This window comes from Prinia subflava, chromosome 15 (genome assembly GCF_021018805.1).
Source record: "Prinia subflava isolate CZ2003 ecotype Zambia chromosome 15, Cam_Psub_1.2, whole genome shotgun sequence".
In the NCBI taxonomy this organism is placed as follows: domain Eukaryota; kingdom Metazoa; phylum Chordata; class Aves; order Passeriformes; family Cisticolidae; genus Prinia; species Prinia subflava.
Window position 1 is genome coordinate 16186660 of NC_086261.1, and position 16581 is coordinate 16203240.

A 16581-nucleotide genomic window follows, 5' to 3' on the forward strand; every position below is an offset into this window, starting at 1 on the left:
TGCTGTTTGCTCCTTAGCTGTGCTTTGGTTACATTTTAAATCCAGGAATTCCAAGTTTTCTTGGCGAGGACCCAGGCGAGCAGCATCAGCATAGCTGTATTTAACAGAGGGTGTTTACCTCCCCCATTTATTTATATTTTACATTGGTTCATCTTCTGGCTTCTGTTTATTTCCCTCGGCTCCCAGGTTCTTGTTTTTTCAGTCACTTTGTTTTGCTGTAAGATGTTTTTGGTGCTTGCAGTTCAGAGCTGGGTGCTTTTATCACCCAGAAAGCTCCAGAATTCAGAGGTTAAACTGCTTCCCTTAAAAGCCCTGCCTCTTCCAGCAGAGTGAGGCTCTCCTGGCCCTTCATCCAGCCCGGGGTGGCTGCTCCAGGCTGGAGGAGCTCCTGCCTGCCGGTGGAGCCTTGAGCTGTGTCACTCTGCAGCTCCTGAATGATTGATGGTAACCAGACCCCAGCATCCCCCTGACAGCAGCCTGGGGGGAGGCAGACAATTCCACCCCGCCCTTCCTGTCCTCAGTTCTGAGCATTGCCTGGGGCAGGTGAAAGCCAGCAGTGGTCAAGGTGTGCTTATTGAACTGTTCTGCCATTGCAGAGCTGCTTATCTGAAATTAATTCACTTTATAACTGCAGACCTGGGTGAGTGAACGCTGTCAGCTCTCAGACTGAAGTGAGCAGCTCTTTCCATCCTGAGCAGTTTCCACGTGTAACTGAATGATTTCATTGCAGGGTTTTTGTTCTGCCGCGGGGCTGTTTGCTTGATTAAAAAATAATTAATGAAAAGGGAGCCAGGGAGCCTTTTGGGGGATGGAGCCGTGCCTCAATGTGCCGGGGGGGTGGGCCTGCCCTGGTTCCAGCCCTGGGCAGTGCAATTAGCGGGTGTTAATTGAGGGAGGGCAGTGGGTGTGAGCTGAGCGTGTCCCTGTGCTGCAGGATCCTGAAGGCCCGAGCAGAGGAGTCGGGGGAGTACCTGTGCGTGTTCGTGTTCTCCGGCTCGCCCGTCGCCAACGCCACCATCGAGGTCAGAGGTACGGCTGCCACCCCGAGCCTTCTCTGGGCTACACACAACAGCACACAGCTCCATGGGCACACACAGCTCCATGGGCACACCCAGCTCCATGGGCACACCCAGCTCCATGGGCACACCCAGCTCCATGGGCACACCCAGCTCCATGGGCACACCCAGCTCCATGGGCACACCCAGCTCCATGGGCAGCTCCATGGGCACACCCAGCTCCATGGGCACACACAGCTCCATGGGCACACACAGCTCCATGGGCACACACAGCTCCATGGGCACACACAGCTCCATGGGCACACACAGCTCCATGGGCTGCACACAGCTCCATGGGCTGGACACAGCTCCATGGGCATACACAGCTCCATGGGCAGCTCCATGGGCACACACAGCTCCATGGGCACACCCAGCTCCATGGGCACACACAGCTCCATGGGCACACCCAGCTCCATGGGCACACACAGCTCCATGGGCAGCTCCATGGGCACACACAGCTCCATGGGCACACACAGCTCCATGGGCACACACAGCTCCATGGGCAGCTCCATGGGCACACACAGCTCCATGGGCACACACAGCTCCATGGGCTGGACACAGCTCCATGGGCATACACAGCTCCATGGGCAGCTCCATGGGCACACACAGCTCCATGGGCACACACAGCTCCATGGGCACACACAGCTCCATGGGCTGCACACAGCTCCATGGGCACACCCAGCTCCATGGGCACACACAGCTCCATGGGCACACCCAGCTCCATGGGCACACACAGCTCCATGGGCACACCCAGCTCCATGGGCACACACAGCTCCATGGGCACACCCAGCTCCATGGGCACACCCAGCTCCATGGGCAGTCCCAATGGGGACATCAGACAGGGCCAGCCCCGGGCTAGTCACCATCAGGAGTAATTATTGTCACAGATAATGGCTCTGATTCCAAGGGACAGCCTGGCACAGTGAGGCCTTGGGTGGGCTGAGCTGGAGCAGAGACTGCACAGAGCTGGAGAGTAAAGCAGAGATTGATTGAAAGGGCCTTAGGGCACACCTTGGGCAGGACAAGAGCCTGGCCAAGGCTACACCCAAGGGGGACCCAAAATGGTCACAAAATGGACAAACGGTCACCAGGTCTCACACTTTGATAAGTTTTGGTTCATTTGCATATTGGGGTTTAATTGTCCAATTCCAGCTCCAGGCTGTGAGGTCCCATCATTCTTGTTCCTCCCTCCAGCCACCCTTGTTTGTGCTTTGGGGCTGAAAGTTGTCCTTGGTGTGCAGCAGGAAGAGGATTTGTTTTGTGTCCCTGCTGTGTGCAGAGCTGAGTGACCCTGACTGTGAGCTCAGAGCTGAACCCCTGGGCAGCACAGGATGTGAAATTATGAAAGCTCAAACTTAAGGGAAAGAGCTCACAGAGGTAGGAACACAGCCAGGGCATTGTGGACACTAAAACATCTCTGTGTCTTGGGCACCTCCTGGCATCTGTAGGAGCCTGAAATTAGGAGTGAAAGCTGCAGAATGGGCAAGGTTTGCCACGAGTGCTGCTGCGGGTGAAGCACAGAGCAGTGCTGGTGCCAGGCTGGTGAATTCCCAGTGATGGAGACCACGGGGCTGCAGGGAAGGCCGAGTTTGGGAATTGGGGTGCATGGGGAGGCCCTGGGGTCCGGGTGGGAGGATCCATCTTTCTCTGGGAAATGGAATTCCACCACCCTGTGCCCCTGAGGAGCTTGGCTGGGTGTTCAGGGTACACAGCTGGAGGGCTTTAATTCTCCTGCTTTTCCTTTCCTTGGGGATTTTTTCTTCCATTCTGCCCTTTTGCTCTAATTGCTAAATCTCCTGATGTTACCCTAATTAAAATGTAAAGTTCCTGCTGCCTCCTCTGGGCTGCTTTAGGTGACAAACCACTCCTGGAGAGGGGAAATGTAACTTTGGGAGTGGAACAAGACCTCTGCCAGCTCTGCTGGCTCTGCAGCGCCCTTTGGGAGTGTTTGCCTCGGGGCTTGGCTGCAACTCTGCCAGGCAGGGCCACCAGGAGAGCTTGGCAGGGAGGTGGGAGTTCATTCCGGGGGAAGAAAAGCCAATTTCTGTGACTGAAGTGCAAGGAGAGGTAATCCTACTCCCTTCCCACAGGTGATTTGCAGCTAAGCACTCCTCAGATGCTGTTCCTGGGGATAACAAGGGGAATTGCACTGAAGGCAGATGTGAGGGACAGTGACACCAGCTGGGCTTGCACATCTGTAATTCCGTATTTACCGGCACGGCTCGTGTCGGTGCTCAGGCAGTTCCAGCAGATTTAATTGCAGGTTGTAATTGTGGTGCAGCTCTCTCTGCTGATGCACGGGCAAAGGAGGGTGCTGAATGCCAGAGTGCTCCAGAAATGGGGATTTCCTGACAGCCTGTGAGCAGCTTCCCTGGAGCAGGGGCAGGGCAGGGCAGGGCTGGGCAGGGCAGGGCTGGGCTGGGCTGGGCAGAGCTGGACAGGGCGGGGCAGGGCAGGGCTGGGCTGGACAGGGCAGGGCAGGGCAGGGCAGGGCAGGGCTGGGCAGGGCAGGGCAGGGCTGGGCTGGACAGGGCAGGGCAGAGCTGGACAGGGCAGGGCAGGGCTGGGCAGGGCTGGGCTGGGCTGGGCCATGTCCCTGGGTGTGCCCCTGAGTCCCCCCCGTGTCCCTGCCAGCCCAGGAGTGTCCCTGCACACGGCAGGGTGCTGCTGGGTGGCCTTGGGGGCCTGCACCCAAACCATCCCGGGGCTGAGGTGGCGGAGAGACCCGGAGGGCAGGTGTAAGAGCAGTGGGGAATCCCGGGTGTAACGGGTGTAACTGGTGCCTTTCCTGGGAGCTCACCCACGGCTGGCTCCCCTCAGCCGGCTGCTGCTGAGCCTCTGGGGGAGGCTCTGCTCCTGCTCAGGTGCCCGAGCTCTGGGGGTGCTGTGTGGGGGCTGAAAGCAGCGGCTGAGCTAAGCTGGGTTTGGGGAGCGGGGCCTTGCAGCAGGGAGCTCGTGTCCCCTTTTCCTTGGCACTGGAGCAGGCTGGGGTGCCCGGGGGGGATTTTGGTGGGGCAGTGGTGCTGAAGCTGCCAGGCCTGGCCAGGGGACCCCCTCCTCCCCCCTGGAAGGGCAGTTTGGATTGCTGCAGTGCTGGTGTCGGGAGCTCTGGAGGCCTGAGGATGTAAAGAAACCCAAAGAAAGAAATGCAGCCCTGGAGAGCTCTGCAGTGCTCCTGCCTTTACTGGGATCTTGGGAGAAGAGGGAGAGGAAACAGGTGCTGGAAAGACCTTTTCAATTCCCCTTCCTGGGAGGCCTTTCTGCCCTTGCCTCAGCAAGGGATTCTTCCAGCTCCCTTTGCACCTTCCTGTTCTGTCCTCCCCAGTTATTCCTGGGGAAGAGCCTGCTCCTTGTGAGTCCTGGCTGCCTCAGGAAACCTCTGCTGCAGCCTCGCTCCTTCCTACCAGGAATGAATTAACTGGGACACCCCGAGCCCAGCTGCATCTTTGAGTGATCCATGAAAATCCTCTCACATTCCCCCTTCTCCCGGTGCCCTCAGGATCTTCAGGCTCCACAGGGAGGGACGGGTTGGAATCACAGCCAGAAAAAGAAATCTTCCAGAGCCCCTGTTCAGGTCACCCCTCAGACATCCCGGTTTTCAGGGCAGGAACATTTTTAGATGCTTTGCCCTTGCTTTAATTTTGTCTCTTAATGGGAAACTTGAAGGTAACTGGGCCATGGTTTGGAGGTGTTACACATTTAAATTTCCCTCTCCCTTTCGGTAGTGAACTGAAGAGCTTGGAGGGGCTGAATGCCTCCTGTATAAGGAAATGAATTTTCCTGGCTGTGACCCCAGACCCTTCAGAAAGCTGCTGCCTGCTGGGAGCACTGGAGCCCCATGGTCACCCTGCCACAAACCCCTTTCTCCTGTGTTTTGGTCAAAATGATGCTGCTTGGAATTCCTCTCCTGTCAAGGGTGCCTGAATGTCTATTTATTTTACCCTTTTTTTGGTAGCAGTTAATTTAAATTAGCTCTGCATCCTTTCGCTCTTCATGAGATGTTTCCAGCCCACCCTCAGGATTTTTGCTGCTTCACCTGCAGGAATTCAAAGCTCCATTTGCCAGGGGCGTTCTCCTGGTGCCAGTGATGGAGCAGTGAGGGAGCAGAGAGGGAACTCTGCTGCCTGAGAGCTGAAATTCAAATCACACCCAGCAAAACCTTCCTCACCCTGGGCTTGGGCTGGCACTGCAGCAGAACAGTGCAAGGAAATCCTGCCCTGAAAAGCTTCCCAGGAAAAACCTGCTCAAGCTGGGACTGCAGGGATACAGGGACAGCAGGACACGCTTTGCTGTTTGGAGAGAAAAAGCTGATTTGTGTCTGGGAGGCAGCACCGAGCCCTGAACACAGCACTGCACAGAGCTCCCGGGCTGCTCCAGGAATAGCCCTGTCCCAGCAGAGCAGGCAGAGCAGAGGTATTCTGGGCACTGCTGCTCTGCTGGGATCACCCGGGATCACTGCTGGGAGCTGGCCTCTCCTTCCAGCAATGTCAGTGTGCCACCCTGGAGTCGCAGCGGAGGTGTCCCAGAAAGTCCTCTCTCCTCTCCTCTCCTCTCCTCTCCTCTCCTCTCCTCTCCTCTCCTCTCCTCTCCTCTCCTCTCCTCTCCTCTCCTCTCCTCTCCTCTCCTCTCCTCTCCTCTCCTCTCCTCTCCTCTCCTCTCCTCTCCTCTCCTCTCCTCTCCTCTCCTCTCCTCTCCTCTCCTCTCCTCTCCTCTCCTCTCCTCTCCTCTCCTCTCCTCTCCTCTCCTCTCCTCTCCTCTCCTCTCCTCTCCTCACCTCTCCTCTCCGAACCTCTCCTCTCCGAACCTCTCCCCTCCCCTCCCTTTTGCCATCCCCCATGAAGCAAATCCCACCGGGGTCTCCAGCTCCTGCCTTAAGAACATCCCAAGCCCAGCAGGGAAGTGGAGGCACCTTTCAAGTAGGTGCCAAGATGGAATTGCCCTCTGGAGCCCTCATTGTTTGGAATAAATGTCATTTTCCTGTCCGAGGCTGGGGACGGGGACTTGGAAGGTCCTGGCAGGTGCTGTGTAGTGCTGGGGCCCTGCAGTAGCACAGCACACCCAGCCCCAGAGCTGAGGGATTTCCTGCTGCATTTCCTGAGGCTCAGAAACTCCCTTTGCTCCAGGTGTTCTGCCCCTTGCAGGCAGCTGGGAATGTTCTTCCTGGCTTCCTTCAGCTTCTGGCTGCTCCTTTTTGTACAAGACCAGGGCAATGTTTGATCTGGTGCCTTCATTCAGGTCAGGTTTTATCTCTCAGTATTTTCATGTCTGATGTGAAAAGATGCATTTTGGGTGTCAGTTTTCTTAAATATTCCCCTTGGGATTGTTCTTGGCCTGTTCTTTCCGATCATGGCTGTGCTTGGCATCACCTTGGAATCGATAAGCTGGCGCCCAGCTGAGCGTCACCCTTTGGTCAGGGCTCCTGCAAAGCCCGGGCTGTGGTGGAAATGCTGTTGGAATTTCCACGGGCACTTGGAGAATGCCTCGGGCCCCTCCTGGTGAGCCTTTGCAGATGAACACACACAGCAGGAGCTGAAGGCCAGGTTTTCCCACAGCCGTGGATTTTCTGTGGTTTGGAATCTCACTTTGATCATGTTCCCGCTGTCCAAAAAGAATCTGAGGCACGGGATGCTTCCTGCATCAACACCCCTTGACACAGGACCGTCAGCTTGCCAGGCATTTTCCCAAAGATTTGTGCTGTAATTTTGGGAAGAGCAGGCTCAGCTGCTGTCTGGTGGCACGGGAATTCCCTGTGCTGTGAAATTCCCTTCCCGATCTCAGCTTGCAGCTGGAATTGCCGGGTCTGTGTATTGTGTGCAGGGAAGACTGCAGGAAATTCCCGTTTCCTGGGCGGCGCTGGGTGGATTAACAGCTCAGCGCTGCCATCACACAGCCGGACACGTGGGCAGTAATGAGGAGCTGCGGGAGAGGAGGGCCCGGAGCCGGGGCCATCTGCTGGGCCAGGGTCAGCCCAGGCACTGCCCTGAGCCGGCCTGAGCTCGGCCGGGCCTTAGGGCCGGGACGGGAGGGGAGAGGGCTGGGAGGGGAGGGGTCAGGGCAGCCCAGGGAGGGGTCAGGGCAGCCCAGGGAGGGGTCAGGGCAGCACAGGGAGGGGTCAGGGCAGCCCAGGGAGGGGTCAGGGCAGCCCAGGGAGGGGTCAGGGTGTGAGGGGAGGGTTTAGGGCTGCTCCCAGGGACACAAACAGGAGCACAGGGTTTGGGGCTGCTCCCAGGGACACAAACAGGAGCACAGGGTTTGGGGCTGTCCCAGGGACACACACAAACAGGAGCACAGGGTTTGGGGCTGCTCCCACGGACACAAACAGGAGCACAGGGTTTGGGGCTGCTCCAGGGACACACACACACAGAGTTCTTCCATGACGTCCCCTTGGTGTAGGAAAGCATGGCTTTCCCACTCTCTCCGGCTCCAAGGAGCTGGAGAGATTTGTGTCCAGACAAGTGAAAGAAGCCTGTCTGTACTTACAAGCTGCTCTTGTCTCGCAGCCACTCCTGACATCACCGGGCACAAGAGGAGTGAGAACAAAAACGAGGGCCAGGAGGCCCTGATGTACTGCAAGTCCGTGGGCTTCCCCCACCCCGAGTGGGTCTGGCGCAAGAAGGTCAATGGGGTGTTTGAGGTAAGGAGGGGGGTCAGGACCCCCAGGGAGGGAGGAGAGCAGCACCCTGGGCTTAGGGATGGGCTGTTGAAGGTACTTTGTGACTTCTCAAAGTGCAGTCCCTCCAAAATGTGAGTGAAGGTGGATATTTTCAGCAGCAGTGAGGATGGATGGGTGAATATCAAACTGATATTTATAATACTGGAATGTGAAAAAAGTTGCTCACTGTATTGCTGGGCAAAGTTAAGAACTTATCCTGAAAGCCATTTTGTTGAATTTGTTACAAACTGCAAGATCTGAGTTATGAAACATGATTTAAAACCACGTTGGGTTGTAAATTCCTCCAAGTTTCACTGGTTGAGCTCACAAGATTTAATATGAGGAGGTGGCAGTGATCCCCATCTGAACTTTGTTGATCTGTTTGTTCCAGTGATGTAGTGAGCAGGAAAATGTGACCAGCAGTGGGAATAGAGAGGAGCTGGGGATTTCTAACCCCCGTTTCCTGTTGCTGCATGACCTGCCAGGGAGGCAGAATTGGATGGATGGAGCCAGAATGTGAAGCAGATAACAGGGTGTGATGAGTGTTCCCTGCTGAGTGTGAGCTGAAGGTTTTAGGGAGTGGCTGAGTGTTGGCAGTGCAGGGTTCCCTTCTCGGTGGTGTCCGGAGAGACCAGCACCAGCCCTGGGCTCCTCCCTCAAATCTCCTCCTGTTCCTGTGCCACAAAGGCCACAGAACTTAAAGCTGTCGCTGTTTCCCACCCCCGTCCCTTTGCCAGGACATCAACAACTCCTCGGGCAGGTTCTTCATTTCCAACAAAGAGAACTACACCGAGCTGAGCATCACAAACCTGCAGATCAACGAGGACCCCGGCGAGTACCAGTGCAACGCCACCAACCAGGTGGGCTCGGTGTCGGTCACCACCATCCTGCGTGTGCGCAGCCACCTGGCGCCGCTGTGGCCCTTCCTGGGCATCCTGGCAGAGATCGTCATCCTGGTGGTCATCATCGTCATCTACGAGAAGCGGAAGCGGCCGGACGAGGTTCCCGACGGTAAGTGCGCCCCGCGCCGCCTGTGACGGAGCGCGGCCCGGCCGCGGGGAGGACCAGCAGCCCAGCCCGTCCCGCGCCGCGCTCCCGCCTTCCTCCTCTCCTCCCTCTCCGGACGTGAGGCCCAGAGGGTGCAAGGCCCAGGGCTGGATTTCAGACCATGGGGTGGGAGGGGTGATGGGTGTCTGTAAAGCTTTGTTGCATGAGGGATGGAGCGCTCCCGTCTCCTTCCTGAGAAACGCTGCCCACCCGCCCCAGGGCAGCACAGGGGCACAGCTGGCAGCGCTCTCACCCCTGGTGGCATCCCCTCCTCCCCACAGCCTCAGGCTGTGAGGGAACGTTACACTCAAACTGAGGAATCCTCGCACTTCAAGGGACTGGGGCTGCAAAGGTGCTTCAAAACTGAAATGTGTGCAGGGCTCAGACACGGGGGGAGGGCTCTTACTCTGCTGTGTAGCTGAATCTGTAGTTAGGGAATGCTCTGGAACCTGTATCTCATTGTAGCCACTAATTAGATTTTATAAAAATAGGGCTTATTATCAGGTTTGATGGTAGCAATAATTAAATTAATTAATCTCTGTTTGGTACATACAACTAGCAGTAACTTTTATCTATGAGCTTCTCCTACACACCTTTCCCTGTGCACCACTGGGAAAAGGGGCAGTGTGAGGCTGACTATTTGCAAGATCCATGCTGAGAAGCAGCCTTTAATGTGCTGCTAGCAGCTTACTCCAGTGTGTAGCAGGGAAACCTCTGCAAGGACTCCTTGGGAGAAGCAGCGGGAATGTCACGGTGCTGTAGGAACACGATGGAGCCAGGCACGGAGCAGGTGGAGGGCAGCGTGCCGGAGTGATCCTCAGCACCATCCTGAGCTGGCCAAGCCTTTTGCAGAGAGCTGCTTCCCAGGGTGTGGCTGTGGGGCTGCAGGGGACCTGGGCCCCACAGGGCATGAGAGCAGAGGTGTGAGACAGGGATGTCTGTGTGGGGTGGGCACAGCCACCTTCAGGGGGCTCACACGGCACCCACAGTGAGGAGAGGAGCTCACGGAACACAACAAATGCAGTAATGGGAGAAGGGCCGAGGCTCGGATCAGAACTGGCTGCAGTAGTGCATCCCGAGAGGAAACCAGCTTTGGTTGTAAGCCTTGAGTAGCACTTACTAACTGCTTACAGAGCATGCGTGGGGCTGCTCTCGGCGTGGAGCCCCCCAGTTGAACCGTAGTGCATGTTCTGTGCATCACTAACAGCTTCCAGTGGCTCCAGGGCTTGTCCTGCCCTCAGCGTGGCCCCAGGGACCTCCACCAGCCTGGAAAACTTGGAACAGACAATTTTCATTTTCCTTTGCATGTACCCACCTCCACATCAGGGATTACAGTTCCCTGCATTCAGAATTTTCACTGGATGAATTTCACAAGGACCAAAATGCAGTCCTGTGAATTTGATACACAGATACTCCCTGCAAGCTGCCCCAAACGGACCGAATCCAACAGGAATTGGCTTTGGCATGAGCAGATGGCAGCACAGCCCCCGTGCTGGTGCAGGGAGCTCACACTGGAGGTGAAGAGTTCACTGCCTCTTTCCAAGGCAGGAGTTTTCCTGGCTGGTCTGGCCACTCCTCAGGTACCCGAGGGATCCAGGCTCATCATCCCCCTGGGGCTGTCCAGGATGATGAGCCAAGGAGCTGAGGTTACTCCAGTGCTCGCTGGGGCCGCTGTTTGGAAGGCAGAGCCCCAGGGAGTGACACGACACACCTCCATGGGGGTCAGATGTTCTCCCTGTCCCCCTTCCTGGAGGAAGAATCCTCGCTGAGGATGGCAGTCGGTACGTGTGGATGAGGTTTGCCTGGCTGACGGACACAGTGGGCATCACGCCGCCTTGAGTCCCACATTCCTTGGATAGTTGTGCATTTTCCATACTGGCATCGAAGCTTTCTGTGCTGCCATGGTGGGGAGCGCCCCAGGAGCAGGGCACCTACAAATGCACACGTGGGAAATCGTCAGGAGCCTCCTGATTCCCACGTGTGGATGTTTGACTTGGGTTATCCTGACTTTTATTATTTTCAAGACATGGTTACGAAATGCCAAAGTTAATGCTGGAATGCAGTGGCGTGCTCGGCGTTGGGAATTTCAGCTCCCTCTTCCAAAATCACACCTCCGGCCTCCACAGCTGCAGTGAGCTGGGGAAGGAATGGCAAGGAGCTGTGGCTGAGCCAGCAGGCTGAGGCCAAACACCACAGCACTCGTTATCCACAGCATCTGGCACCAGCCTGGATCTCTCCGCTGGCTTTTTCACTCCTGGTGCCAGTGGGACGTGCTCAGCGTCAGGGGTTGTGCTCATGGCAGAGCTCCACATGAGATGGGGCTACAGCAACCACTGAGCCGCTGCTGCCCTTCCTGCTGGGGTGGGAGTGTTCTCCTTGGACTCTCGAAATTTAGCCACTGAGACTGCTTCCTCATGGCCACCATCACCCCGCCTTCCCGGCGTGGGTAACTCCGGAATGCCCTCCCCAGCCCCAGGTGTCTGTGACGTGTGTGCCAGCCCGGGTCCCACAGCGGTGTGAGGGAGGATGGCCCCCCTGGATCCTGCCCAGGGATTGTCCCCTTGGCTGGGCACGTCCTCCTGCTGGGGGTGACTCTGGCTGCAGAGCCCTGTAGAGATCCCCAGGGTTGGGCTGCAGGTGTTGGACCTGTGGTGCTCCCCCTCTGCAGGTGCCTCACACCCACCTCAGGGTGGCTGCCACCATCCCTCGGGAATCATCTGATGTCCTGGCCACCGTCTGGCCTGACAGGAGTGCACAGATAACTGCAAACGTGGCTTATACAGACCACTTCTAAGGATTGTGTTTAAAATTTGGAGAAAACCAGTGCTGCTAAACTCAGCCACTTCCTGTGTTCAGGAAAATGGAAGGCGTTTGGAGCAGGAGGAGCTGTTAATGAGCTACCAGAGCACACCTTGGCTCCTGGCTGTGGCAATGCAGGATGAGCTGCTGGTTTTGGATCCTGCTGGGAGCTGCAGGTGCCCGCGATGAGCTCTCACCTCATGCTGTGCCCAGGTGATACTTTAGGGCCGGCTCAGTTAAACCTACACAAGTGACAGTCTTTGGGGTGTGCTGTGTCAGCTCCCCAGGTGAGACCAGTCTGGTGCTGAGCACAAGTGCCCAGTTAGTCCTGGGTGACGTGACTGGTGGGACAGAAGCATTCTCTGGGTGAGAGGAGCCACAGGTGTCTGGAACTTTTCCCCCAGCACTTGGCAACTCTGCCTGGCCAGCCCAAAGAAACCACTGAATGTTCCCTTTCCCTCTGATCTCCATGTTCTGCAGGCTTCAGTGGCCTGGCTCAGCTTGCCCATGGCTCCATCCCTGGGAGGCTGGGGAGGGTGATGGACTCCTGGGTACACCTGGAGCAGTTCTGTGTTCCCAAAACAGTTCCCAGTGTAAAGGTGTTCCCTCTGTTGGAGGCGCTGCCATGCGGGAAGAGCAGGGACACTCCTTTAACTTTGGCATTTCCTGACTGCAGGGCTGGGTTTTGCATGGACCTCGCTTTGTGTGTCCGGTGAGCTGCTTGGTGTGCCTCAGGCCAGGGCTGCTCAGGAGCAACTCTGCTGATGTTTCCTCCTTCTCAGAACTCTGATTTGGGAGCTGATTCTTTTTCCTGCTGCTGGAGAGCAGGAAAAGGAGCGTTGCACCCGTGAAATCCCTGTTTCCACCCAAACAGTGGCATTGGGGAGTGCCTGGCGCAGGGTTTGCTGCGGAGCCTGTGAATGAGGGGTTCTCCCAGTACATCCAAATCCCATGCTGGAAGGAGGAAGGGAGGGCAGCTGGCGCTTGAATTCCCGCATCCTTTCAGAACGTGAGTTCTGACTTGCCTTACGCCTCGTAAGGCAGCATCCAACTCGCTGCCCGTCCCTAGGGAGCCGTCAGGGGCCGCAGATCCGGAGGGGGCTGGCCACGTGCAGGTTCCATGGCTTTGGGGGCGAGAGCTGCATGAGCTGGCATGCCCTGGCACGTGGCTGCATGCCCGGCGGGAGGCGGTGCCAGCAGGGAACGCGGGTGCTCCCCTGCAGGAGGAGGGAATGGCTTTGTTCCTCTGGTACAGCTCGAGCTGCTTGGTTTCCATAGACGAGCGATCAGCCAGCACCACCGGAGCGTAGCGTAGCAAAGGTTCCTAAGGGGAGTGGGCTTTCTGCATCAGTCTAATCACACAACCCCTGGGTTAAAGGGTGTCTTCTGGGGTAAGTAGAAAGTAAAAACCCCTTGGTTCCATTCCCCATAGGAGTGGGAGCGGTTTTTACTTGTAAATTCGTAGCCATGGTCTCGAGTCCACAGCTGTGAGGTGACTGGGTTATAACACGTCCCTTTCCATTCTTCCCCTCTCATTCCTCAGCCTAATCCAAAGACTTCCCATTAATGTGTTTCTTCTCCTGGCTCTGCTGAAGCTCCATCCAAATCCCCACATTCTTTCTAACCCTCTTTTGCTTTTTTCTTGACTTTCCCTGTTCCTGCTATTACTGTAAGTAATTGAAAGAAACCAACTGTTTTTACTGCAACCGTTTACCTCTTGTAACCAGTGATTTTGGTGGGGTTTTTTTCTCTTTTATGCACATCTTTCTCTCCCACACTTTAAATTCAGCAGGGTGAGCAAATTGTGAGGCGGGTACATAGTGAGGCCACAGCCATCAGCTGTTCCTAGCAGCATCGTTGTGTCCCAGTGGGAAGGGACCATAGCACAGGGCCCTGAGCTGTCACAGGCTCTGGCTGCTCCTTCAGAGCATTAAGCTGCCCCTGGATCCCTGGAAGTGTCCCAAGCCAGATTGGATGCACTTGGGAGCAACCTGGCATAGTGGAAGGTGTCCCTGTCCATGGCAGGGGGTGGCATTGGATGGGTTTTAAGGTCCCTTCCAAACCAAACCAGTTCGGGATTGATTCCTTGCAGGTTTTACAGCATGAGCTGAGATGTAGAATCCCTTCAGAAGCAAAAAGTGGAATCTTAGTGCTGGAAGAACCCACTAATGTCTCATTTTTAACTTCCACCAGTCACAAGATGCTACTGGGGATTAATTTGATACTAAAAATAAACCCTGTAGCTTTCCAAAGGCGGTGAAAGAAACTGAGTGACATGTAAAAAACCTTGTAAATTAAGGCTGAGAGTGAGGGTGGGGGGGCACAGAAAACACATTCCCATCAAGTGGAGGAGCTAAGGGAGATCTACTTGTCATCCTCTTCCAATTTGAATTCCCAGATATTTTTACCTGCAGGGGTTGATTACATGCGTTAAAGACAAGCAGCAGTTCTCCCATTTTGGTTCAGAACCGTGCGGTTTGGGGAGCCCATGACGCAGGTCCGTCCATCCCCGCAGGAGAGGCCTGGCAGTGGGGTTGTGGCTGTGTCCTGTGACCGGGGGGGTTCGGAGCCTGCAGATGCCCAGTGCCAGCGCAGATCCTGCAGGAGGAAGGGCTCGGCGTGGTCAGTGCCCGCTCCCGGCAGCGTTTGGGGAGCGCTGGGGGACGTCCCCGTGTCGTAGGAATTACTGACTGTTCTAGAGCAGGGCTGTGGCATTAAAGCTTTGGCTTATATTGATCTTGTCGGTTACTATGACTTCTTTTTTTTTTCCCCCTTCAATTGCATCATACCCTTAAAAAATGGTGGTAAGTGAGAGCTCTGCATGCTTTGGAGTTTGTTTAACCTCCGCTTCAGTCTATACAATGCACAAGTCATAACGTTAACACTCTTGAAAACTTCCTCATTCACGTTCACGACTAATTTGGATTTCAGTTTGCTGTTTTGAACCTTTTCTTTAGTCTGATTTTGTACTGGTTTTTCTGTTGTTCTGTTGCCCCTGGTTTCGCTGAGGGTTCGGTCTGTGTCTGTACTGTACTGGGGATGCTTTTCCAGCACTTACCGGCTGACCGGGGATTTCCCTCGGGCTTCTTATCTCTGGTTTAGGTTAGAGATGGGACAGGGAGGAGTGGTGGGCATCCACCATCTGGTTAAAGTATTCCAGTAGGCTTTTTTGTGGGATCTTTGTGAGGAATCACCGACGGCAGCCTTTATAAATGCGAAGCTTTTTTTTTTTGACAACACAAACTCGCTGATCTGAAATGGGCATTTAAATCTTTGAGCAGAGAAGGGAGAATGGTTATTTTGTAGCGAGTGTCCACCGTGCAGTTTGATATTGCTGAAGTCCAGCCAAACAAACTCCCAAAGCTGTCGCTGGTGCTTGTTGGAGCCGAGCTGGGTCTCAGGGGCAGCGCTGGCGTTGGGGGCCAGGGCTCGCTGTCCCTCCCAGGCTCGTCCCACCCGGAGCGCGGAGCCCGGCTGCTCTCGGATCCTTGATTCCCAAAGATGTTTGTGGAAGGAAGCCGTAGATTCCTCTGCTGTGCTTTGTGTTTGAGTACCTGATGTGTCTCTGTATATCTCACTGTATATACAACAGCACATTGATGTCTGGCTGTCCTTCCTAGTCCCAGTTCTCTGTACCGTGTCCGATAGTTACTGTTGCTGGTACTGGAATTCTGTGGACACCGGTGTGTCGCTAGTCTGTTACTTTGGCTGTAAAGCTCTTGGTTTGTGGTTAGTTCTTTATTTTTGAAGTATTTTTTGTTCTGGTCACTGTCTGTGCTAGCGGTGGCTTTGCCTCTCCGTTGCCTCGAAGGCTCAGGTGGAGTAATGTCCCCTCTCCCTGACATTACTCCTGGCGTGTGCTCATGCGGATGCCTACACTGTAAGACTGTAATTTCCATAACTGCTTCATGTGCACTAAGCACCCTTGTGGAATCCTGCTGAGAGTTTCTCAAAGACTTCCCTGAAAAATCCCTCCGGCACAAGGCGGGAACAGCAACTGTCCAGTGCCAAAAGCAGCAGGGCCTGAATTGGTCCCCCCAAAATCCACTTGTGGGATTATTAGGTTCCTGGATTGACTCTTGTACTGTTGTGTAAACACATTTCTGTCTTCTGTACTACAGCGTGGGAGAAAAGAGCGTTTGAGAATTAAAAAAAAAGCCCAATTGGTCATGAGAGTTAATGTGAAACATTCCTCATTGGCAGAGTCCCCATCCCCGGCCAGTTGTTAAATGAGTTTTGCAGGGGCCGTGGGCAGTATGAGTCTGTCAGTCCTCTGCAGCTGAAGTGTGTCCGGAGGCGTCCCAGCACTCCAGCTCCTCCTGGTGACATCCATGCTGCTGCCCAGGACCTGGCTGGGGCCAGAATCGAGCGTTCCCCTTCAGCCTCCTCCTAACCTGGTCCCTTCTAATTAAACATTGGGAAAAATGGGGAATGTAGAGGTTGTTTCATCCGTGGGGGAAAATGAGTATGGGGTATGTACCCTGTGGGGTATATACCAGGAGTTACCCATCAGCAGTGGAAAAACGGCTTAAAAATTAAAATACATATTCAAAAAAAGTCAATGCAAGCAAACATCCAGCAGGATTTTACAACTGAACCGTTGGTATGTCTCCTCATCTATCTTTTACGAGATTGAACCACTGGAACTTGGGGACAAGATGAGTCTTGACCATGTTGCACCAATCTGTCCGCTCCAGTTGCAGTCCTTCATGACCAGCATTCCAAGTGTTAACTAAACCCATTGAAGCAACATACCTGCCATTAAACCCGAATCCAGAGCAGTAACTCCATGATCCTTGCACTCCCAACTGGAATGGCCTTTGACGCTGTAGATAGATCAGTTTGCTGCTCACGCTGTGGCCCCTGCAAACACTGACTCTCTTTTTCTTTCCTTCCCTTGTCTCTCCTGGGTGCGTCGGGATGTTTGCTGCAGATGATGAACCAGCTGGGCCAATGTAAGTGAGTTTTCAGGGAAAAAATACTGTTTAGGTTAATCTGGGGGGTTGTGGGAGGTGGGAAATCATGGGA

The 16581-nt window shown here is 55.0% G+C and overlaps 1 protein-coding gene across 2 annotated transcripts in view; it reads left to right on the forward strand.

Annotated features, from left to right (window-relative positions):
• The window catches only part of LOC134558372 (neuroplastin-like), a 42632-nt gene that overhangs the window by 24335 nt on the left and 1716 nt on the right, over positions 1-16581 (forward strand). For both annotated transcript variants that reach the window (XM_063412151.1, XM_063412152.1), the window contains exons 3-6: positions 935-1029; positions 7556-7689; positions 8445-8718; positions 16487-16508. In XM_063412151.1, coding sequence (XP_063268221.1) covers positions 935-1029; positions 7556-7689; positions 8445-8718; positions 16487-16508 — 525 coding nt within the window. The remainder of the gene's footprint in view (positions 1-934; positions 1030-7555; positions 7690-8444; positions 8719-16486; positions 16509-16581) is intronic.